At 39.0% G+C, this 24,942-nt stretch overlaps 3 protein-coding genes across 3 annotated transcripts in view; 2 read left to right on the plus strand and 1 right to left on the minus strand.

Moving 5' to 3' along the window:
- LOC145494297 (uncharacterized) overlaps nucleotides 1–24,942 on the minus strand; it is a 91,957-nt gene that overhangs the window by 16,056 nt on the left and 50,959 nt on the right. The window lies entirely within an intron of this gene.
- On the plus strand, nucleotides 13,259–17,519 carry LOC145494027 (uncharacterized). The gene is made up of 8 exons (XM_081473494.1): nucleotides 13,259–13,629; nucleotides 14,476–14,570; nucleotides 14,838–14,923; nucleotides 15,159–15,260; nucleotides 15,715–15,805; nucleotides 16,029–16,083; nucleotides 16,864–16,956; nucleotides 17,163–17,519. The coding sequence occupies exons 1-8, from the start codon at nucleotides 13,474–13,476 to the stop codon at nucleotides 17,313–17,315; spliced, it is 831 nt and encodes a 276-aa protein (XP_081329620.1). The 5' UTR covers nucleotides 13,259–13,473; the 3' UTR covers nucleotides 17,316–17,519.
- On the plus strand, nucleotides 17,210–20,554 carry LOC145495732 (uncharacterized). Its single transcript, XM_081475330.1, has 5 exons — nucleotides 17,210–17,294; nucleotides 17,544–17,669; nucleotides 18,184–18,219; nucleotides 20,054–20,111; nucleotides 20,382–20,554. Exons 2-5 carry the CDS (start codon nucleotides 17,613–17,615, stop codon nucleotides 20,552–20,554), a joined length of 324 nt encoding a protein of 107 aa, XP_081331456.1. The 5' UTR covers nucleotides 17,210–17,294; nucleotides 17,544–17,612.

Genomic DNA, 24,942 nt, shown 5'->3' on the forward strand with positions numbered 1-24,942 from the left:
AATAACGTGTGAATCTGGAGGCACATTGTGAGGGAGAATTCAACGTTCGATTGTGCGGGGAATTGAGCGGGAGTATTGACGAACCAATGTTCTTGCCAAGTCCTAAGGAAAGTCTGCATTGACGATAGTTTAGCCAGTTATTTCACTAGTAGTTCAAATACTAATACTCATAGTGTCTGACGACTGGATCACTCACGGTTTCTGGTAAACCAGGCTAATAGGACTCGACAAAAATCGTCTCGATATAATGTGTGCTCGATATGCAACGAAGACGTGACTCGTTTAAAAAACCAGGCTCGTTCTTGAAACTTTCGGAAAACGAGACTCGTTTTGACGGAAAACTATTCAAAGAACAAGACTCGTCGGAAGACTCGTTCGGAGTGTTCGGAAAACGAGACTTGTTAAAACGAGACTCTTTTGAAATAACGAGACTCGTTTTGAATAACGAGACTCGTTTTGAATAACGAGACTCGTTTGGAAAAACGAGACTCGTTTGGAAAACGAGACTCGTTCGGGAAACGAGACTTATTCAAAAATCGAGACTCGTTCGTGAAACCATTTTTGTTCGTGAAAGGAGGCTAGTTAATTATTAAGTTCTTTTCAGTAAATTGACAACCCGATCAATAGACTGAGTTTGATTTTAATTTCAATGTTAATTGTAAAATTTAAATATTATGCAAAAGTTTTTATTCGCAATCTTACAAACTATATAAATGCTAACCAGAAACTGTGACTTTAAAAAATCTTAATCTTGAAGACACACGCGCAGGCTCTCACACGCTTGCCCGGTTCCTTGTGCCTGTGAAATTAAATCTTGCTGTGCCTCTTGATAGGAAATTGTCATAGATTTTTATAAACAGATGGGTAACGCCCCTGAGAACCACATCATTATCGGCTAAAAGCGATACAGGCGATTTAAAACGCTTTGTTCCACCAATTGCAAGATATTTTGTTTACTAAAAAATTACAACAATAAAACATTTTTGAATTACTCTCTAGACACTACGTACAATCTGCGACAAAATTCAGTAAGCACCTTTTTAGGCCGAACTCAAAAATGAACTTTAAAACCAAACACACCTCGAAATACAATACTCCAACCCTTTCCTACATTCAATGTTGTACAAGCACAAATGACGAAAAAACTAATTTATCAGGGGAGAGTCGGTCAAATTTAAGGGAATCGAGTCTAAAATAATATAAAAATATTGTGATCTCAGCGGCAATGTGTGGGCTATTGTGTCGCAGATTGTAGGCCCATCTTTCTTTCAGACGATATGCTGTAAAAATTATCTTAAGGAAAATGCATGCATTATTGTATGTACAAACTGCAACACGATCTATCTATGTTATCCGGAGCAAAATATATCTCATTTACTACGCTTAATTATTCTACTCGCATTAAATTGTTCCACTGATTTTCATTTCAATAAACTTCAAAAGCTTTCGCAACACTTTATGTTTTTGTTATAGCTAAGGGTAACTAATCCTGTAATGGACTGGAATACTAAGTTCATTGTTACACCTCCCAACTCAAATACGTGTCACGTGTAATTTTTCTCGCCCTATAAAAACAACAACTCGAACTTTCAATTCGAACGTGTTCAAGATCCGGCAAATTTGTGCGTCAGTCAAGCTAATAACTTGCTCGTTGTAGTGACGGCAAAGAAACACTTTCAAGTCATAACAGAGGAAGTTAAGCAAAAAAGCTCTTAATCCCCTAGTAAAGCAACCAAAAAAAAGAGAAAAACTTGAAAACAACCTTTGGATTGTACAGAATTAAGAACGATGAAGTTCTTAGAACTAAACAAACCAAAACTAGTAAACATGACGTACATTTTAGATTTATTCTATTTTTGAATTGGAAGGTATAACAAATACTTCATGACTGACCTACAAGAAACAAAACTCTGTTTCAAGTGGGGCCAGCCATTAAGTGCATCTTGTTATATAGCTGGAGTTAATTTGAATATCACGCTTGTTCTTATTGGTTGATTTAGGGTCACGTAATTACAGTTACAGTTACAATTACCGTAAATTAGAAATTACAATTACAAAATTATTGCGCGCTCTCTCACTAACCAGAGGTTACTTTTTCTTCTACTTGATTTATTACTTTTCACTAAACGTAGCCTGCAACGCAGGCACTCTTCCCGAAAGGAAAAAAACGTAGAGGTTCCTCACTGATTTTTTCTTTCGGGGAGGGCGGCTGTGACGCAAGACGTAAGTAGTAAATAGTAAACACACGCAGGCTACTGTGACACAGGCTCCAGCTATACAACAAAGCACTTAATTACTGGTCCTTTAGGAAAAAGTTTGTTTCGTTTCCCGCCCTACACCACCACCCCCCCCCCCCCCAACCACCTTCCCATCTTCGTCTCGGGAAACACGACATTCTCGGGAAAACAAAGCTAACTGCTTCCCTCGGACCAGTGATTAAGTATCTATTACACAATATAGTCTCTATACTGTGAAGACAATACCGGGAGAAAATTTGTTATGATGCGATCCAGTCCTCGCCATTGCCTCCACATCCTGTCGTTCAGATAGGCCTGCAGATCATCGCGAGAGATACCACGCCGTCCTTTGAGGGGGCCTTTCAAATTTGCCCACGCAGATTCGGCTTCCTGAGTGTGAACCCCAGTTACTGGGTCCACGAAGTTATCCGCGTGGACAACAACGCGATGTCGAGCGACGTGGTTGGGCAGATGTTGGTCCAGGTTTCTGTAGGCCCCCCAGTCATCGGTGTACACTTCACTACCTGGTTGGAGACATTTTGCAAGAATCGGCAACAGTGTCGCACGATCCCGACTCGCCACCACTTCATAATAACCCTTTGCAGGCCTCGTGGCTGTTGAAATGACTCCAAAGACCCACAAGTCGGGAGCTCTTCTTCCTCGGTTATACTAATAGAGTTAACGATTGTTGATTAGTGAAACTATTTGTCAAAGAATTCAACCAAATTTGACAAAGCAGCAATATCACAACCAAGACATGTATACTAACTAACCTTTGCTTTGTGATTGAATTTGCTTTCGTCGCACTTCACGACAGCTGTTCCCCCAAACGGAATAAAAGGGTGTGTTGCGATGTCCGCTGAACATACGTCCTCCAAACTTCGGAAAACAGTGCAGACTAGGTTGTTATTTATGGACGTCATGTTAGCTGTGGATTTACGACTCTGGTCCGTGGACCAGAAGTAAATCATCATTAAAAGTTCCCCCAAAGGGATTTTTGGCCACTTGGCAAAAAAAACTGTTAGTTCTGATGCTTCGTTTCTTCCTGCAAGTACTGCATCTCCTAAAGGAATAGAACCAGTGTCAAATTCAGAATTCCTTTGGACGCCCCTATTAGAGATTTAAAAGGGATATTACTACAGTAGTTCTCGGTCTCATATCTTCTACGCCCAAGCGGAATGGCTCACTCTACAGCTTCAAACGGAGTGCGTTTTGGGTAAGAGATTTGCTATGGGGTTCCGGGAAGAATTATTCAGTCTGCGTTTTTAGCAATGACATATCCGAGATATGACATAGTCTCGTCTTCTGGACGTTTGCTATACAATAGCAATGCGGTTAGCCTGCAAGAACGAAACATGATCTTCGAGATAGAGGTGTGAAATCCCAACGAATGCGTTTCCCGCAATATTGCTCCGGTAGTCCCAGCACTATTACTCCATTTTTGTCAAGAGAACGCGCCAAAACTTTGTGCCCGTATTTCTCTGTGCGGTCGTGGTTTGTTTTCTTAATTTACACGCTCCTTATATCTGCGTTCCCTAAGATTTTTGTATTTCAAAAACTAGAAGCCGGAAATGACGTATGCTAAATTTCAATGGAATAATGAAGCTCGCATTTATGGTTCAACATATAATACGAGTATACCAACTTGCGTGACTTGCCATCCAACATGGCAAGTGAGAAGAAGTGTTCGAGAGGAGCGAACATGAAGCGCGTGATAGTGCCACGCTCGCAGCAGGCTATCAAGCGATGTTTTTTACATTTCGTTCAACAGACCACGTATAATCGCTAGTTCAAATCATTCAGGTAAAGAAGAAGTACGCTTCACGATTTTTTATTGGAATTTCGAATGCTCTGTCCGATCGACGCGGGTTTGCATATACTAAGATAAAGTACATATTCCGCATGTCTTTAGACTGCTTACGGACTTTTTCTTTCCCGAATAATCATTCTGTAGCTCGCGTTATAGCCATGGTTTATGCTCTCACTAGAAACGGACCCAGCATTCCAGCGTGCTTGCAGCCCTACTGCTCAGTAATGGTTTAAATTATACAACTCTTAAGTTAATATAACCTCTCTTTATACTAACCATTGGTATCCGTCAACGTGGACATCCGATCTTTCAACCATTGTCATGGCTTGGTTGCATCCTCCACAGTGGAGCGGATTTGCCAGTAAAGATCGGTTTTTAAGCCAATTTATTACTCTTACCGATGAAGCTTGCCTTAAATCGGTAAAATATCGCAGGTCCATGCTTAACGTCTTCGATGAAAGATTTATAATGGTGAAGAGCAGTGAAACACTAAGATTACACTTTGGACTAAAAGCGTGCTCCGAGAAACGTTTCGCTACAGGAGGTCTTTCAATGAGTAATTAAATGACAAAGCCCAGCACTCCCACCCCCAGAATTATTTTCAGAGACGAATGTTTTTTTGATTTGCCTTATATTTCGTGCCTCTATGTTCCCGCCATGATGGATGATGTGTGAAAACCAGTTCATGATATCTTCACGATATACATATATATTTTCAGATCACTATTTTCAAAATGTAAGATAATTTGTACACACCGTCTTACACACCTTTAATACTTAGGTGGCAGTACGGCGGCAAGTAGTGAAGATCATTTCCGGTGACGTCATGACGTGCATTCCACTTAGGTCTTGCTTTCTGCCAACCTCATTCTCAGGGTCTCTCATTTTACCACCCCCAGGGGAGTGGTAAGATCAGAGACCCTGGGAACGAGGTGGCCTTCATGCTACGACCCTTCACCGCGCGAGTATGAGCCTGCTGTTCTCTTCTCATTTTCGCGCTTTTTCAATGTTTGAACAGTCTAGTGAGAAGATAAAGTACTCAATCATAAAATCCGTCTTAAGATAATTGTTTCTTTTGTAACAAAAATTTGATGCTAAAAATGTTAAAATCATATACATATAGATATATTTTTTTATTTTCGAGCTTATCGCGTTTCACGAACAACCTGCCCGCGCTGAAATCGAGCTTTTTATACAGTGTTAATTTGTTTTGTGGTTGGATTAACCGGCAGCTCTAAAAGCAGCTGAGAGGCAAATACAAGTTCTGGGAGATAACAGAAGGAAAACATACTTTTTACTTTGTACGTATTCCGTTTATTTTAAAATCATGCTTTCGTATGTACAAAAATTGTTACTTATTATTTACTTAGTCACGTGTCATACTTTTCAGTAGTAGAAACTGGCTTTAACAGAACATAAACACATATCTAATGCATGAAGAATGCTACTGCTGACTTGTAACCCACAACCAACGTCAAAAATAGAACTAATAACACTATAGATCTGAGCACAATTAATCAGCTACTTTTTCAATGTTGTGCTCAGTCTTTTGAAGAAATATATGTAATCAAAAAATTTTAAGTATTATTTCATTTTTCAAATGTAGACATGCTGCTAAATAGAAAGTGTTAATTGTGCTAATTAAACATTTCAACCTTCTTTTTAAATCCCTTATGAATTTTGCGGGAAAACTATTTCTTATATCAACGATGTAACTCGCATCCTGAGGCAACTCAAGGCGCGCCGATTGTCACGTATTGCTTCATGTGATTTTTACTCACTTCACAATTAATTAAATTTAAAATTTATATCAAGTAGGTACAAAGTGACTTGACAAACGCCCACCGTGACCGTTTTACTTATAGAAACTTGAAGACAGACGCGTCCATGTATTATTTTCTATTTACCAAATTGTACCATGCGCAAAGTTGAATTAGGTTAAAGCATGAGGTGAGAGAAAACATCCCCGTGCCTTATGATAATCTTTTTCGATCTCTTTTAAGCTTCGCATCACGCTGTCAAAGATCGCGCAGGCAATGGCCAAGTGTCATCGGGTCGCGACTACTATAGAAAATACGAGATTAAAAAAACTGGGGGGTTAAGATAAACTACATGTATACCATACTGTTAGCATTGGAAATATTTTCAAAGCGCTCACAAGGCAGGAAAATTATACATGCCTCCCCAAAGTTAAACAATTAATAGAAGTCACGTCATTCCCCTGTATGGATGATTAACACAAAGCGCCAAGACTCAAATTTCTAACCCGCTTGAAAGTCATTTCTCGGAAAGTACCGAACGGATTGAAGAGAAAACTATCTCTTTCGAAAGTTATTTCAAAGCCCAAGACAGCCAAAATATTTGTTTCGCGTTTGTGAAAACTTTTGCTCCGAAAAAAAAATGGTGCAAACGTACGCATATTTAATTTAGGATCCGTGGTGTAATATTTACCAGGTTTGCATGTCCACGGCGAGAAAAGCTGCTTCTCCAAACCTACCGCAACGTTTGGATCAAAAGAGTTGTCCTAGGAAAGCCTTTTCAAAGTGCCGGGCAGGAAAATTATCTTCAATGTGTTAATCCTAAGTCTACTTCAAACATAAGTCGTGTCTTTTCTCTGCATGACTGATTCACATGAGGCGCCATGCCGTGGCTGCTGACAAGAACTGCATTCTAAACACATTCGAAGGTCGTTTTTCGAAAAGTACTGAAGGGATTAAATTGAAAAACATCTCTTTTGAAAGGTTGTATAAAGCTCAGGACAGCTAAAATAGTTGTTTTCAGTTTGTTAGAACTTTCGCTCCGAAAACACCGATGCAAATTTTTGCATAATTAATTTCGAAAGTGCTGTGTAATGTTTACCAGAGTTTGGATGTCCACAGCGAAAAAATCGTGCAGTTTCTCTGGAACTACCCCATCGTTTGGATCGTGAGAGGCCTCTTTGAAAAGCATTTTCAAAGTGTTGGGCAGGAAAATTATCTTCTATGTATTTATCCTCAGTATACTTCAAAAATTAGTAATCTTGTAATTTCTCTGCATGACTGATTCACATTAGGCGCTGTATATCGCTGCTGTCAAGAATTCCGATTCCAACCCACTCTAAAATGATCGTTTCTCAAAAAGTACTGAACGGCCTAAAGCGAATAAGATATCTTTGGAAAGCTCTTTTAAAGTGCCAGACGGTTAGAATTTTTCTCCCCCTGTCTTTATGAACTGCGCTCCAAAGATACAGGTGCAAGTTTTTGCATATTTGATTAACTGTTAAAATTAAACCTTCAGTGATATTATTTCAGTTAAATTGGCCAATCGGGTGTCTTTCCTAAAATAGCTTGGCAGTTTGACCAAGCGCTAAAATTAGATTGAAAAAGATTATCATTGGAAGAGGCCCATGTATGGGAGGATGTGTTCTCTTAGATCATGGTCTCTTGGTTAAAGGTGATTGTAAAATCAAAGGTACATATAAAAAATAATAAACTTTACTGAAATGTTCCCGTCGCCTTCCACCCATTTGTTCAAGTTGGACAGGTGGCGACCCCACATCTCGCCTTCCTTCAGCGTTGTTGGTTGCAGAATGAAAATTGTTTCGTTTTCATTTCCAGGCGATAGCACCATTCTGTGTTAAAAAAAGGGTTTAAATTGCCATTAGCTTTTATGTTAGGGTAACGTCTACATACGGGCTAAGTGGCCCATCAGGCCCGTGCTTATCCCGGTTTCTATAGCATGAAGCGACTAGGAGTATTTCTACTCCCCGCACCCACCCCCCCCCCCCCCCTGGATGGGATGCTAGTCCATATTGTTCGACAATTTTCCTCAACGTAGAAAGACTTTAAATATTCCTTTTACAGAATGTGCAAACTTTTTTTGTGATATCACACCGCTGTAATTTTTATTCAGTGGTATTATTGTGCACAATGATAAATGAAAGATACAGCGCTACTGTTTCGGAAGATCTGCTCACCTTATCTCGACTGTAGCTGGAAAGGTAGCACTCTCCAGCTGGAGAAACAAATTGAGGTCCTTCGTCAAAATCGCTCTCCACGTGTATCCATTTTCTCTGAACTGTCCGCTTGTTAGTGGATCTGATCTCTCTTCCATCAAAGCAGCGAAATGCGCATGGAAGTTTTCGATGTGCAACGAGAAGGACATAACCATCTCTTCCTTCTCATTCACCTCTTCCTTATGAGTTTCCTGCACAAGTATTTGTATGTTATTATTACGTTTTTTTTCCAGTAATTTTACTGTTACTGTTACTCACGTTTTTTAATTACTACCAATTTAACTCCTTACCTGTGCTTTTATCACTGCCAACAATCTTTGCCTTTCGCCATGCTGTAAATCAAAGTGCGACCTGGCAGCATCATATAGATGGGTCCTCATGTCCTTCCTTAAAGTCATTGCTTTGCACCCCGGAACAAGGCATTTCGATGCCTTCATCGGGCACGAGTGCTGATGTAAACTGACATGAGCTCTGAAAAACACATGTAAAGGTCACTCATCATAAATGGGTTAGGTAAGTCTTAGGCCTCTAGGCAAAAATTACCTTCATCGATTAAGGGAATCCTAGAATCTCGAGTAACATAAGAAAACGTATTGTACCTCACTACTAAATTTTCTCCGATTCGTTCTTGTTTAAATTGGTCACGTGACACCATATTGTTCATCTGTGGAGAGTCTGGAGAGACAAGTCCCCGAATGGATCGCATACATACCGAAAGGATTAGCTTCGCTTCTCGCGCAATATTTGTTTTAAGAACATCAAATTTCCGAGTTGCAACTATAAGCCGATAGTTCTTCCACAGAAACACTCTATTGTTTATAGTGTTAGGAACTGACGAGATGCGTATGGTGCGTATTCCTTTTCAGACCTTGTTATGGTGAGAAGACAAAATTAAGTTCTTACCTTGGTACGTTGACGCCACAACCAAGCGGGCAGTCGACTTGTGAATAATAGCACTCTGTTGCTTGGTGCTGGGCCAGACCATCCTTTTTGATTTCTTTTTTGCAGCCATGACACGTGACCTTTTTGTGCTCGCAATTATTGCAGTGCGCTTGGATTTCCGCGCGCACTGCAAAATGATTGCAGCCATTGTGTGGGCATTTAACTCGAGTTTTTGGGCAATTCTTTTCATGCCCTCTGGCATGCTCCAGAGTTCCTCTCCACTCGCAACTAGGGCTGGAACACTTCATCTTTACACTTATGGACAGCTTGTCTAGGTTTATATTAATTTGCAACTGATCGAAACGAAACGTTTCGCGGCAAATCGGACAAAGAGCTGCTGAAGGAGTCGCGTTATCTCCCAGAGATACGATTGACCTCAGGCACTTCATACAACCTGAATGTCCGCAGGCCAGACTCGTAGGTTTCATCATCAATTTCCAGCTACAAATTTAAAAGCAAACGGTTATTTTAATCTGGATATATTGCTTGGCAGTGCTAAATGTTTTGTCAGTTCATTGTCAAAACATGATTAATTTCGTTTTATTTCAAATGGAGAGCTTTTCTATCTATGATTCTCTTCCTCTGGAAGTTAATGAATGCTTTACAAGTATTTCACTGTCTATTTAAGCGTCGACATTAATGCCATTAATTTTTATTGTACCGTGCAGTAACAGTCTTTATTATTCAACTTGCATACACTGTACGAATTCCGATTTTCTGATTGGCTGATTTGTACCACGTGATACTGGGTTGTAACAGACAACCACCTTGAATTCATAATGGTGGTGTAATAGCCGTGGTGTAAATTCAACACACCACTGTCATTACGCCATGGCATCGGCTGACTTAAATATAGTGATTTCAATGCTGTTTTCCTTTGTGTAGTGCATTCAATTTGAATAATACATAAAAATGTTAACAAAGGCAAAGCCTCGTGCGGTATCGAAATTTCTCGTTCATTGGTAGTGAACTCGCGCAGGTAAATCCCGATAATTCACTCGCTGAGTGCGTTAACCTGTAAATAGTCTACAACCAGGAGCCACAATCGGGGACGGAGACCGTAAGTCTTGTGATCCGCGCGCATCTATGATATGGGACATTATTATATGGCTGTGTCTCACAAGGACTGGGAACTGCCGAATTCACGAATTTGATTGGCTGATATCGATATTGACCGCCTTCTAGATTTACCCATCTAGACTGGCATCTAGACCGGTTTCATTTTGCGTTGAAAAAGTAGCGAACTAAAATACAAAACTGTTCAGCATTTTCTTTTATTTTCTGCTCGATCATTTATGTAAGTGCCAAAAAGCCTGATGAAATGGGACTTGGTTCGAGTTAGCGGGAATTCAAGTCATCTGAGTTTGAGTTACCGGGGTTCTACTGCACTGTTAAAACCGCAAACATTTACGTACAAATTGGTTGCCATGGAAATGGGATACAACTGCTAACATTGTCTTCCACAACTACAGATGCCGATTTACAACAAAGTCCATTTGAGAATTCTGTCATAGTACTGGACCAAATTCAAGGTAACTCATTTTTTAATTAGCCCATCCAGGCTTTTATCCAGGATTTGAAAAGTGGGTGTCCAAAATGTGCACTAGTGTCTGCTCAAATGGACATTTATAAGGCAACATATGAACAATGATTTTCTTTAAGAATAGGCCGTCCACAAGACAACCTGGACACTCATCTGGCAAATTGCCTGAGCTCAGCCCATTGACTCCCATGTCACTCATTGGTCCCTTTTTCACTTGTTAACCAATCAATGTCAACTGTGTCAGATCAGCCTGGGATGTACCAGTCCAAAGTCATTTTCTCACCATTATCTTATTGAAAAAGTAGAATCCACTACTCTGACGTTGAAATTCACTGTAGAGTCAAAGTTCTCTAATACAGACACCAAAGGGACAGAACAGAGAGTCTGTATTAGAGAATTGTCTGCATTGGAAAGGTCACTATGATGACATCACTTTAAAGTCTCCACTGACAGTTTAGAGTGTTTAGTAACTAAAATCAGGCTTAAAAGTGACATGTCAATCATTGGTATCACTGATTGATCAAGTGTCCATGTTTTGGAATTGGCTTCCTAGGGCCGAGATTTGGTGTCTGTTGTCCATTTTTGAGAGGGTCCATAGAATAGAATTTTTTTAAAAAGGCAATGTACATGTATGAGAATTTTCGGTACAGAGGAAACTGTCCATATGGAGAGTTCAGCTGTACCTGAGATACTGGAAAATTCTTTCTTTGCTCACTGCATCACTATGATTTCCATGATTTTAGAGATACTAAATGATGTTCATTTCATCGCATTTTATATTATGGTCCTCTTGCTTAAGTTAGTTAACTTAAAAGGATTAAAGACAGGGCATTTCATAATGAAAGCACGCATTTATTACACAAGTGTCTTTATTCATTCAGCACAGCAAGAAAATAATTCTTCAGCAGCCAGGGCTGCTGAAAGAACAAAATCCAGCACAAACTCAAGATCCCTTTCTACAGCAGGTACGTACATGCAGCATAATGTACATAAATGAAATAACAAAATGCATATTTCTTAGCATAGCTACATTGTACACTGTAATGATATTTTATTACAATGTAGATTTATTTATATTTTGCCTCAGAAAACCAGAAACAACAACCACAATACAGAAAATAATACTTAAAATGTACTGTAACATCAACTTGTTGTACAGAGTGGTTAAACGTTCACATTTCTATTACACTGACAGCATGGTTAGTGTGCGAAAAATGTCATGTCTGATTAGGGCTAGTGGGTTTTGCAGCTGGTCTAGAGGATTTATCCTTCACAATTGAATTTTAGGAGGCAAAAAGTCACAAAATCACACACTAGCTGGAGTCAATGTATGCCTTTTTGTTGGTGTCAATCTACACAAAATAGAACACGCTGATTTATACAACAATCGGGCAGTCTACAAAACTCTAATAATAATGATAATGATAATTTCAATACTCACTAAACACAAGTAAAAGTCACTTAATGACTGTAAGTACATGTAGTCAACAACAACAAGAGTTCAGCTCTTTACAGTCAACATAGACAATGAAAATATCCCAGCAATGATGGATTCCTACGTGTATCTTCAACATTGGCTTTGTTTGTGTACAACACTGAATTAGAGGGCGGGTGTTTGTCAATTGAAATCAAATTTAAAGTAGAATAATGGCAAAATGGAATTTTTTTCTTTCTTTAACTGACTGCCTCAGCTTCTTCTGTTGCTTATTATGGCTTTCAAACATGCATTGTAATTTTTGTACAGGTTTAAGCCTGTTAATGTCCGTAGGTTTCCTTGGCACACCATTCTACGGTGAAGGCAACAAAGGTAAAACTCATTACAGTGTGTTTATTGCATTGTGATTATGCAATATTCTATCGAATGTACATGTATACTTTAAAGTATATTAATTTATGCTGTTACTGTGACTTTTATATTCAGACTTTCATGTCAGGGAAAGCATCCAGTTGGTTTTGAACATATGATATAAATGTAATTATCTATCTGCGTGGTTTTTAACAACATGTCCACAGACATTTTTTCACTTAGCAATCATTGATGGTCTTAATAAATTCCTTTAATCAAGTGATTTTGATACAGCTAAATCAAACCTTGAATACAGGAAATAACTTCAACATCAAATGATTGTATTTGGTAACTTAACACCATTGTTGCCCTTTACCGAGTGATCGTCCACCAAAAGCGTCTCTGCATTCCATTCTCAGTAAAGGCACACGCGATAGGTATTTATTTATGTTTTCAAATAGCTTTTTGTACATGAATGTAAAAAGATTGCTCCTTAACAAAAAACTGATTAAATTGTGCAATGAACTGGGAAAGCGATTGGCCAAAATTAATTTGCAAACAGTCCATCTTAGCGGTTTGTATTGAAAAATTCGGAGGGCTTAGGGAACCAATCAGAATTGAGCCATATAACAAATATGATTTGTTGATATAATAGAAACGCAAGATGTGTTCTTAGCCTTGAAAGTCATACATAATAGCTATTATTTTTATATTTTGGTCCAGATATACAGAAGCAAAATGTAGAAATAATTATTACAATGTACATGTTTATCAAGTTCTTGTACAGTCTTCAAAATGTTGTAGAAAAGGGTGGACTTTTGTAGACGGTCCACATACACATATTGACAGGTCGCGATCCAACTTACACAAGCTTACTATGATTTACACAAGGAAACCACAAGATATAATAGATACTTGTTTCAGCTGCAAGGTTCTGTTTAGACCAGCGTTAAACCTATGTTGCGTTCTACTCTAATTAATTATAATTTTGTAAAACAGTTGGAACCGTGGCTGGAGACATGTCACCTCATGGCTTGGGAGGTAAGCTTAAATTAATGAATGCACAGATTAACACAAACATTAAGCTTAGGTACAGTAGGAAGCTTCCTACATTTGTGAAAAGTAAATAAACTGGAAAGTCCTTAAAGAAAAGAATTCTGAATGCAATTTGTTTTGCTTTCTTTCTTTATTTCGGAAGAGGAGTCCAACTTACCTTCTCGTACAAATGAGGTGGTGCGCTGCGAAGAAAGTTTGTTGGCCTCCTGCAGAGGAGAGAACACTTCCCTGCCAAGTTTCCTTGTTCACTCTTTCGACGAGGTAGGTAACAAGGGCTTGCCAGCAGTCGCTTGTCTAATATCACTGATGACAAATTACTCAGTCATCTTTTGCACCCAAGAATGTGAGCGTAATTTGCACCCAGGAATGTGAGCGTACATGTAATTTGTACAATTATTAGGACTTTATCCAAATGCGTGAAAGCAAGTATGCACACGCACAGATTGCTGGTAGTTGTAATAAAGAGCTCGCAAAGACTTCTGGGGGGGACTTTCATTATCGCGAGGAATATGGAACAAAACATTTTCCGATCAAACCTGGCCAAGTAGGAGGAATGGCTCTGACCATTTTTATTCCTTTTCATAAGTCCCTGCATGCATAAGGGAAGCAAAGTGGGGCAACGAACTGGTTTGCCAAACTGGAGAGGGGAATTTCGGTCGGGCCGGTCCGAATGGTCAAAGTGGGCCACCTCCAAAGGGGTCACGAATTCTGCGATCTTAAGGAACCGAAACGGACCTTTCCATATGACTTCCAACCGAAATTTTGGGGAACTTCGGCATAATATAAAGCACCTCTGATAGTTGCAGGAAAGGAAGCGGAATCGCGATAGACGTGAAAAGAGTACAAAGATAGGAGCTCAATGTTATTTTCTTCAGGTTTAGATCTCTGATCCACTGCAAAGCTAATAAAGCTTTTCACGATTTTATACCACAAACACCCACACATACAAAATAAGCAATCACAACCAACAAAGCAAGGAACAAAAGCAATGGCAAACGCGTGAAGTGCACTCTGGTCCAGTTGACCGGCAGCTGTTAATAATAACCTTATCAGTTAAAAAAAGTTTTCAAAAGCACGACTTAAAAGCATTTTATATTTGCCTTTCAGCTTTGCTGGCAGGCGCGGACGCTTACGATGGCTATCTGCATAGTCCTACTCAACTCCAGAAAGGAGAACGCTGGAGTAAGGGAGGGGATTGTGAGGTATACATGTGCATGCAGTGTATCAATGCTAACATGGCTTTATTGAGTCGGTCGAGAAAGCTGTTGTAGTAAAGATGGAACTAAAGACTGGACACCCGGGTTCACTACTGTAGATGTCCCGGGCGGCACCATCGATTTAGCCGGACTTTATGTCAAAAACTTTGATGCATCTCAATGTTAAAATTGTCATCATGAAAGGACAATGTTATAATATTATACCCAGTAGTCACCACTGATAATTCAGTACATTGAATTGGTTACTTGAAGGGCTCTAAGATGGCTATCGGCGCAATACCATGGAAAGGGTTTGTTCTACTGGTCTGGAGAGACATCCTCCACAGATGGAAGGCGAGGTAAGTTGTAAATTCATCAGTTATCATCAATTAACAAATAAAAGAGTGTGGAGTGTTTCGTTCCACAATGCTTTAAGAATTTTGAATAAATTTATTGAATACTTGTTTAGAAGTTATAGTTCATCGACAACTGCTGTGTTTTCTTACATGTCACTGTGTAACATCAAAGGAGAAAAATAATTAACCAAAGGTTAACAGAACTATCGTCAATTACTGTTATTTCTATCCTTCACAGTTTGCAACATGTTCGGTGTACGCTACACCAGCGATGCCGTACTGGTCATCGTTCCTTCCAGTTCCTCAATGTGGAAACCAACATTGCTAGATGATATTGAAGGTAATGGATTGTTTGAGAGCTCTGAATGCAGCGTGTAGATATCGTCTCGTCTCCTTACTCTCTAAAAGTATGACATTATAATATACCAGGATGCTCGTAAAGCGTTTCTACCATTGTTCTTTCCAAATTTTGGTTTACTTAGCTTTTGTTGGGTTGTTTTAATCTGTCAGTTAAATTGCGATGTTCATGCCGGGTCGAAATACAGTATTTCTGTAATACTTAATAAGAGTAATTGCCTGGGTACTGGTGGTTAGCAGGGTGAAATTGAATAGAAATTGCATGGAATACATACTTTCCATACTTAATTTCTGCAAAGTAAAGGTACTCCCTCTCCGAATCTCGACCAGTTTCTGAGGGATTTAAACTGAAACCAATTTTCCGCCAGTGTAACATACACAAAAAGAGTTTTTCATAATTATTATAAACCAACAAAGATGTGTATATGTTACCGTAGATAGCAGTATCACTGCAACAAATATTGAAGACAGGCTGGCGACGGCATCAGAGAAAGCAACAGATATGCTGAAAGTGCTGTCTATACAAAGGTAGGTTTGCTCATTATTTTTCAAATTAATGATAAATCTGAAGGTAGAAAAGTCGCCTCAGAAAACCTTGACATAATGTACGTGTATACAGATTTAATTTTACAGACAATTCTGGAGATATAACGACATAATAATCCTATAATATGATATAATGCCTAAAACTGTTAATTAAATCTAAAAAGTAAATGATATATATCTATGATCTCTGACTACCATTTTGCAGGGAGAAACTCGAAACTTTCAGGAGAGACAGGGCTGAGCAAGAAGATGACTTGCTAGTAAGTAATGTAAGAAATGTTAGTATTGTAATTACAGTAAGTATTGTACGTTGTGTTGTAGTTATTAATTAAATTTAAAAAAAGAGAAAGAAAGGGGCAGTAAATAGGATGCAAATGACGGTGACAAGATTGACAAGTGAATGATTTCACGGGAAAATTCGGAAAAGCGCTTGTTAAGTAGTTGGTGATGTGTTTCGGTTTTAAGACCATAAATTTTTCCGTTTAATGCAACTTTGTACAAATTGTTTGCTGGGCATTTGATGTTAGCCTCCCTGTTAGCACGAGTGTTTCCTTTCCCTCCTCTTAATTTTAATCATTTTGGTAGCTTTTTATAACATAAAATAGACCTTACAGCGGTTTGTTCCGTTCTAACACCATTCTATAATTATTGTGCTACTCTAAGTTTAATACGTTTTCCGTGAAACCATTTTGCAGAAAATGTCTGTGAATTATTGAATAGTTGTCCACTCGCCCCATTTACAAAAGAATTACATCGTGTTATTACGATGTAGCTTGGATGTCCTGTGTCTGCAGGCATTGGTAAAACTTTTACCTAAATTGACAAATAATATTCAATAGGCACTTTAGTAAAAACCACATGAAGAACTGTAATTTCCTTTACCTAATCTGAAGGCCAGCATGAAGCTATTGTCTTTGAAGAACTTATAAGTTGTTAATTTTTTTTTGTTCTGTTCTGGCAAGTTGCCTCAGGTAGCTCAAAAAACAGACAACGAAGAAATGAAATGTCACTGATATTAATAACTCTGCATTTTCAAACAGAAAGCACAACAAAATGAATCGAACGAGAGAAGGGAAGGAGAGGAGAAGGAGAAAGAGAAGGTAGGAGAGGAGCAAAAATTAGAGGATAACGATGTAAGTTTTTCTTGAATGAAGATTGTTGTGCATTTGATGTTGCCTTCCTGCACGATTGGTTCCTTTTAATTCACTTCCTTAGTTTCAGTCATTGTGGTAGGTTAAAAATAGATAAAATAGACCTTAAAACGGTTTTCTTCAATTGTAACAACATTCCATATGCTACATTAAGTACAATAATTATTTTTCCTGAAACGATTTTGTAGACTGAAGAGAAAGATGCAAGGTCTGCAAGGAGAGCAAGGCTGAACGAAGAGCCGGTGTCGGGAAATGTGATTCGGGTCAGGTCCCGAAACGGGACACAGGAAAGGAGATTTCAAACGGGAGCTCATTTCCAGGTGAGAAGCCGCAGTAACTAAAATTGCCTTAGTTGTATACATGTAGTTGTCGTAACATGGGAGTTTATGGACCATGTTTTCATGTGAAAATAATCGGTTGTCTTGCGTGTCGACATTCATTTTAATGGAAACGTTCAGTTTAAGTTTTACTAACGTTGGCCAGTCTATACAGGAGCAACCTCATTACCAAGCTAAGTTATTCACCTTGTTCCTCATGTTGCACAACCGTCTTTATTCTGTATGTTACAGGAGGTCTACGACTGGGCCGGGGCAGATGAATCCTTCCCGCCCTATTTCACCCTGCATAGGGGCAGTGTGATGGTTTCTCACGAAGAAACAGTGCAAATGGATGAAACTTTAGATGTCACAGAGAGAGTAAGTAGACAATGTGATTTGCTCAGCTTTAAAGTGGACATTTTTTGAAATTTGACCAGAAGCCATAATCGGGGACGGAGACCTTCCCCGATTGTGGCTCCTGATTTGACACAACAATCTAGATATGCTTGATAGTCACAATACTGAAAGTTAGCCTACCCATCCTCGCATACCGGGCGCAGCTAGTAAGGCTTTACGACATTTCCCGGCGAGGCTATAATCTAGAAAAGTCTAGAGAAACCCAGACAGTCGATCCTCGCGAACGACCTCCCAAAATGTCAAGTCTGGGTGGCCGCTGACGGGAGGTGGTGAGGGGAGGTGGAGACGGGAGCTTAGACCATATTTGGTCAGAATTCGGCCACATTAGCATGTTTATTTTTAATTCATTTATGGTGGTCTCTTTTTAGACTTCCAGGAATGCAATGTTACAAAACATTAATATCCAGTTTTCGATTCATTATCTGTTTGAATGTTAACTTTTGTTTTTACATTCTTCTGTATTTCCTTCCTGCAGGAGGAAGAGGAAATGGAGTCACTGTTTCAAACTAAGGTTAGGGAAGTTTTTTTTAAAATGTCCATCATTTAAACAAATCAAGTCTAACCTTGCAATCGGACTTATAACATATATAGCCGATGTAGGCGGAGTTTTAACCAATCTTGTGAACGCGAAGAAGATCATAATATCTGCTGCTACATTTCTTTTTACCTTCCATGTCACTATTTACCTATGAATTCGCAGGGACTCATTATTATTGGCCACTTTAATTCGGACTTAGTTGTTAGGAACTTACCTTCAGCCCACTTACTGATTCATCTAGGAAGCTTCAGACCAGCCTCTTCGTGAGGTTCTTAGGAAATTTAACATCCAGATGATAGTCTCCTAATCGAGCCGGGACACTTGGGACCAGGCTCTTCGTGAGCCAGGACACTTGGGACCAGGCTCTTAGGAGCTTAACTAAGGGCAATAGACTTCCTAATCGAGCCAGGACACTTGGGACCAGGCTCTTAGGAGCTTAACTAAGGGCAATAGACTTCCTAATCGAGCCAGGACACTTGGGACCAGGCTCTTCGTGAGCCAGGACACTTGGGACCAGGCTCTTAGGAGCTTAACTAAGGGCAATAGACTTCCTAATCGAGTCAGGACACTTGGGACCAGGCTCTTAGGACCTTAACTTCCTAATCGAGCCAGGACAATTGGGACCAGTAAGTTAATTTCTTTCGCGCACATCAATAATTAGGGTTTTTTCTTTATGGCCAGAGCTCGCCAGTGATGGAAATCGTATTATATTTATTTGGTTTGATCAAATCTATACAAGATCTCAAATTGGGATTTGAAATATAAAATTTGATATGGTTGTTTATTTACGGCGTTTTAGCCATCTAAAAACTTGAAATTTTTTCCTTCCGATTAGTCATAAACCGGGTGAGGTGGAGGTTAATAAGAACAAAGAAGTAGGTTGATCTAATATTCGAACCAACAAATGGAAACGAGAAACGCATTTGAAATGTACTAGACACTGTTTAGTTCCAACTTCGCTTCAAAATTGTGAAAATTTACAAGAACTATCCTGGATGTGCAGCTTAAGTGTCGGAGCATTTTTGAAAATGGGACGTTTTCGAGATCCATACTTCTTGCGGTGAAGATGTCCTTAATTTTAAGCGTGGTCACTCAGGATCAGGTTCTTTGTTAGCCAACTCACGCTCGGTAGATAGACTTCCTAATCGAGTCAGGACACTTGGGACCAGGCTCTTCGTGAGCCAGGACACTTGGGACCAGGATCTTAGGAACATACTCCGGTAGATGGACTTCCTAATCTAGCCAGAACACTTGGGACCAGGTTCCTAAGAGTCTATCTAAGATTCAAAAAGCTCATTGCTGGGCATGGGAGGGGTATTAACGAGTATTAAGTAATTTTTGCTGGATCGCTCGAGACAAGTTTCTTTATGAGGCACCTTACCCCCGGTCGATAGACTTGGACAAGGACACTTGAGAACAGGTTCTTAAGATTTTACCCTCGCTCTATAGACTCTCTAATAGAGCCATAACACTTGAAAGCAGCCTCCTCGTGAGCGGAGGCATTTGGGACCAGATTCTTAGAATTCTTCCAAACTTTCATCCATATTCAAGTAAGGAGTAGTAAGGATACACAGAAACTTAATTTAACCGCGCATTAATTTTCATATCAAATCAATTAATCGGGGCAGGTTCTTATAATATCAACGTAACCACAATACATCTCTTTGTTTCTTGGCCACTTAGTTCGGTAAATTGAAAAGGGGGTATTCTACTCATATGTGTCAAACAGCCATCCTACGTTTAAAGGGCCCGGGATAACTGTTTGACACTTGTGGGTAGAATACTTCCCTTCTATTTTCTTTCACAGGTTTCCTTCAAGGGGAATTATAATTACCAAGAAGGTGCGCTGTCAAAAACCCTGGAAGGTAAGACCTTTTCATTTAGTTTTATGTTGAAAAAAATGTCAACTCGAAATGTTCATTTAAGGTACGAGGCTACGATTTTCCTTTTGCCTTAAATATCTTTCTCTTTGTTCTATAGATTATTTGTTTCCTTATTTTTCGTGCCTCTTCAGCCATTATGTAAACTAAATACTATTAAAAATTAAATAGGGGGTCTTTGTGTTTGGGAACGATATTTTACGATTACTCTGGGCTGGTTGGAGGTTAGTTACAAAGGTGTTATTATCATTGCAGATGCACAAACTGATGCCAAAGAAAATGGAGACAAGAAGAGCGATGATAACAATGAGGTGCCAGGCACGTCTTTAGAAAGGAAAAAAAGGAAAAGAAAGGACCGGAACAGAACAACAGCCAAAAGACTGAAGAAAAAGAAAGAGAAGGAAGGAAACCACAAAACTGACAACTGATTTAAAAATATGTTCATGTTATTTAAAGCATGGTAAATTCGATGTATTTTACTTAGGATAACATAGATAGATCGTGTTGCAGTTTGTACATACAATAATGCATGTATTTGCCTTAGGATAATATTGACAGAATATCGTCTGAACGAAAAAGTTGCCTACAATCTGCGACACAATAGCCCACACATTGCCGTTGAGATAACAATATTTCTGAATTATTTTAGCCTCGATTTCCTTAAATTTTACCCACTCTCCCTTGATAAATTAGTTTTTTTTCCTTCTGTGCTTGTACAACATTGAATGCAGGAAAGGGTTGGAGTATTGTATTTCGAGGTGTGGTTGATTTTAAAGTTCAATTTTAAGTCTGGCCTAAAAAGTTGCTTACTGAATTTAGTCGCAGATTGTAGTGACTAGTGACTAAAAAAATGGTTTATTGTGGTATTTTTTTTAGCAAACAAAATACAGACTTTCAAGCGCAAGCTTTTTAAATCGCCTGTATCATTTTTAGCCGAGAATGAAGTGGTTTTCAGAGACGTTATCCATCTGTTTAGAAAAACCGATGACAATTTTCTAGTAAAAGAAAAGCAAGATTTAATTTCTCATGCACAAGGAACCGGGCAAGCGTGTGAGAACCTGGATTCTGCATTTTGCAACAAGAGAGTCATTTATTCATTGGACACTCTGCTAGTGGCACCAGTCGCTCATTCCATTTATTTATTTCTTTATTTATTTTTGTTGAAAAAATCTAGTGGAAAAGGCTTTTCCTTTTAACTTTCCACCATTCAAGTGGAAGGCGCCCGTAAACGTTTATCCCTGATGGCTTCTTCAGTCCTTTTGGAAGTTTATGCTGATCTCCTCCTCAAAACTTCGATTGGCAGTTTTTGTTTTTATTCTGACAAATAATATCGTTTTCTTATTTAATTTATGAAACACGGATCGTTTATTTAATTGTTTACCAATTATGTCTGTGACTCAATACTGAGCAAGTTGCAGTTTGTAGATAGAATGGTAGAAGCCCTTTATGAAACCTATGGGCTACCAAATTTGAGTTACTGTTGAGAAAAAAAATTTTAAGGATGCAAATGATTTTTAATGACAGAAAAAGGCACAACTCATGGATAAGAATGTTGATTTAGAATCATCTTTTATTTCTTTACCTTATGTATTACACAATGTAGCTTTCATGATGTAGTTTCTAGTACAACAATTTAAAGCAAGCTATTAATATTTGGCCAATCAATTTCTTAGTTATTCATGAAATAAAAAAAAAAAGTTGCCAAATATGAAACTGACACTTACATATTTCAAATAAACCCTTCCGCGCCCCATGTTCAGACTTCCTTTTGGAGATGAAAATTTTTCGCGTTTCATTTGTTAAATTATGAAGGCTTTTGACACCATCCATAACAATTGAAGTGGCTTCAAGGTTAAGAATTTTTAAAGTCACAGTTTCTGGTTGCCTTTATATCGTTTGTAAGACTGCGACTAAAACGTTTTGCTTAATATTTAAAATTTACAATTAACATTGAAATTAAAAGCAAAATCAATTAGTCGGGTTGTTAATTTAATGAAAAGACAATGAACGTAATAATTAACTAGGCTCCCTTCACAAAAGAAAATGGTTTCACGAAGTATTTTTGCTAATAAGTCTCGTTTCCCGAACGAGTCTGGTTTTCTTAACGAGTCTCGTTTTAACGAGTCTCTGCCGAACAAGTCTCGTTTTAAATCTCGTTATTCCGAACTTATTCCGAACGATTCTCGTTATTCCAAACGAGTCTCGTTTTTCTTTTTCGAAGGTGTCTCGTTTTCCTAACGTGTCTCGTTTTCAACGAGACTTTCAAAACGAGACTCGTTCGGAAAAAGACTCGTTATTCGAAACGAGTCTCGTTTTTCCGAATGTTTCTCAAACGTGTCTCGTTTTCTGAGCGAGTCACGTCTTCATGGCATATCGAGTACCCATTATATCGAGACGATTTTTGTCGAGTCCTATTAGCCTGGTTTACCAGAAACCATGAGAGATCCAACGAGTCTCGGTTTTCCGAATGTTTCCCAAACGTGTCTCGTTTTCTGATCGAGTCACGTCTTCATGGCATATCGAGTACCCATTATATCGAGACGATTTTTGTCGAGTCCTATTAGCCTGGTTTACCAGAAACCATGAGAGATCCCATGGCATATCGAGTACCCATTATATCGAGACGATTTTTGTCGAGTCCTATTAGCCTGGTTTACCAGAAACCATGAGAGATCCTGACGACTCTCTGACCGCAAAACAAAGTCATGTTGCGTGACATGAACTGGACAAGCATGAAACCAAAATAAATAGCAAAACATAATGCTGCATCTTCCCTTATAAATGAGAGTCCTTTTTAAAAAATACTCTTGCCTTGATTTAATAAAAATTTGTAGCGTGAATATTTCTTCATAAACTGCGTTAAGGGTCGCAAATTCTTGGAAGTTATCCGCAAAACACACAACTTGAAAGTTTATGCAAATTATGTGCAATGCAATTTGAGCCTAGTCACAGGATTGTTGTTTTCGCGAAGGAGTTTATCATGATTCGTTTTGGCTCCCTCGAAAGGGATTATGCTCTCTCCAAAGAAGATATGACTCTTGAAAAGGGTTTAAGATCGCAACACGGCAGAGATGTTTAGCTACACAATTCGCCGCGACCAGTAAACAAACTTCGTGCAATTTCTGCAAGCATGTACAAAGTAATCGCCATAAGTTGTAAAAATACCTCGAAAATTCTTTGCAAACAACTTCCCCATCAATGTGTAGACAGCTGTGCTTCATTCTTGAACCAAGATGGTTTAAATTCACAACTTGCGATAGGATGAGGAGGATACTAAACGAAGCAACTTGAATAGTAAATATCTAAGCGGAACTCTTGTGCTAAAATGTCCTGATTCTTTAGTTTGCTTTTATTGTGTCCAATACGCGTTTTCGTAAAGTACGATTTGATACTGTGGTACGAAGCCCGAGTAAACGCTCTTAGAGCGTTTAGTATTTTTATAGCCCTTGCGCATTTATTCTGATGCCGTTCACAAAGTCTAACTAAACGATTGTTAAGACGTTTGTGTTTTGTTCAGTGCCGTGGATTTCTTTTCCCTTTTATAGTGCAAAAGTTATACTGGGGAAAAATTGGCTGCAAGCGTCAGCTTCTATGGGGATCCGGGCGGGGCCATGCCCCCCCCCCCCCCCGTGATATTTCCGATTTTACCCTCTAAAACACTATTTCCAGCATTCCTGACACATTTGTGAAGGCATACGCATGGTGTAAAATCTGCAGCCTTGTTCCCATGGCTTTTTCCCTTTTTGGGGGCCCCGGCCAAGCAAGGGAAAAGGCCATGGGAACGAGGTTGATAAAATCTGGAGTTTCCCGAAAAAGAGTAATGCACTAATAAAGCAGTCGCGAAATGTTCATTATCTTTTCCTAACTTGACGATCAGTCAGTTGTTGTAAGTGTCAAAAACTACGTTTAACACTATTTGTATTCTATTATTTTTATGATGAGTCAAATAAATAACGAAAAAAAAAAAAGATCCTCAAAAGTGATGAGGGGGGTGAGGGAGAGCAGTTGCAACTCACCCCACCCCTCCCCTTGATTCGCCTCTGCCTTCCACTTTTTAACGTTGAAAGACTTAAAAGCGGAGATGAATAGCACTCTTGTCAGCCTATGTTAGCTCAATTAGCTTGTACTTTGCCTTTTTGTTTGTTTAGGGATCCTTTCTCGTATGCTTCGCATGCTTTCCTGGCACGCATATTAGTAACGCTCCGTTCTAACCTGCGTTCAGGCGTTCTTTTTTGTAGGCTCAGTCTCCAGTCGTGGCGGTGTTTCGGTACGCTCGCGATCCTCTCCACCGAGAGGATCGGGACCCAAAAAAGAAGACGATTGAGAAAAGTGCTAATTCACTTTTTTCCTGAGCTTCTCTCTCCAGCTCTTAAACGAGGTACGTTATTCGCTCCTTAAAATAGCTAACAGGTCAATATCCCAAACTCTAAAATACAAGAAAGGGCGGTTTTTATAACAGGCTGATAAAAAATGGATATAAGCGACCCAGTGATTTCTTTTAGCCCATAGAAAACAGTTCATCGAGTAAGTGGAACCAAAAACATTACCGTAACGGTAGTTTGAATATCTCATCTTAATTAGCATAGTTTTTACGATTTTATATCTCCGTTTTTTTGTTAACTCGAAAAGTGTCCTTGTTTTTTAGAAGAAGCTATTTTTTTTATCATTATCAATAAGACCATCAACAAAAGCCCTTCACAACGCGTTTAATATCGGTATGAACTAGGCAACTCATTATAAGGTAGGTCTGAAACAGGGTATGGGTCAGGTCATAAAAAGGATATCGAATTTTTGGTCAGGTATGGAAATCGCAGAT

The sequence above is a fragment of the Orbicella franksi genome, chromosome 8 (genome assembly GCF_964199315.1).
Source record: "Orbicella franksi chromosome 8, jaOrbFran1.1, whole genome shotgun sequence".
Lineage (NCBI taxonomy): Eukaryota > Metazoa > Cnidaria > Anthozoa > Scleractinia > Merulinidae > Orbicella > Orbicella franksi.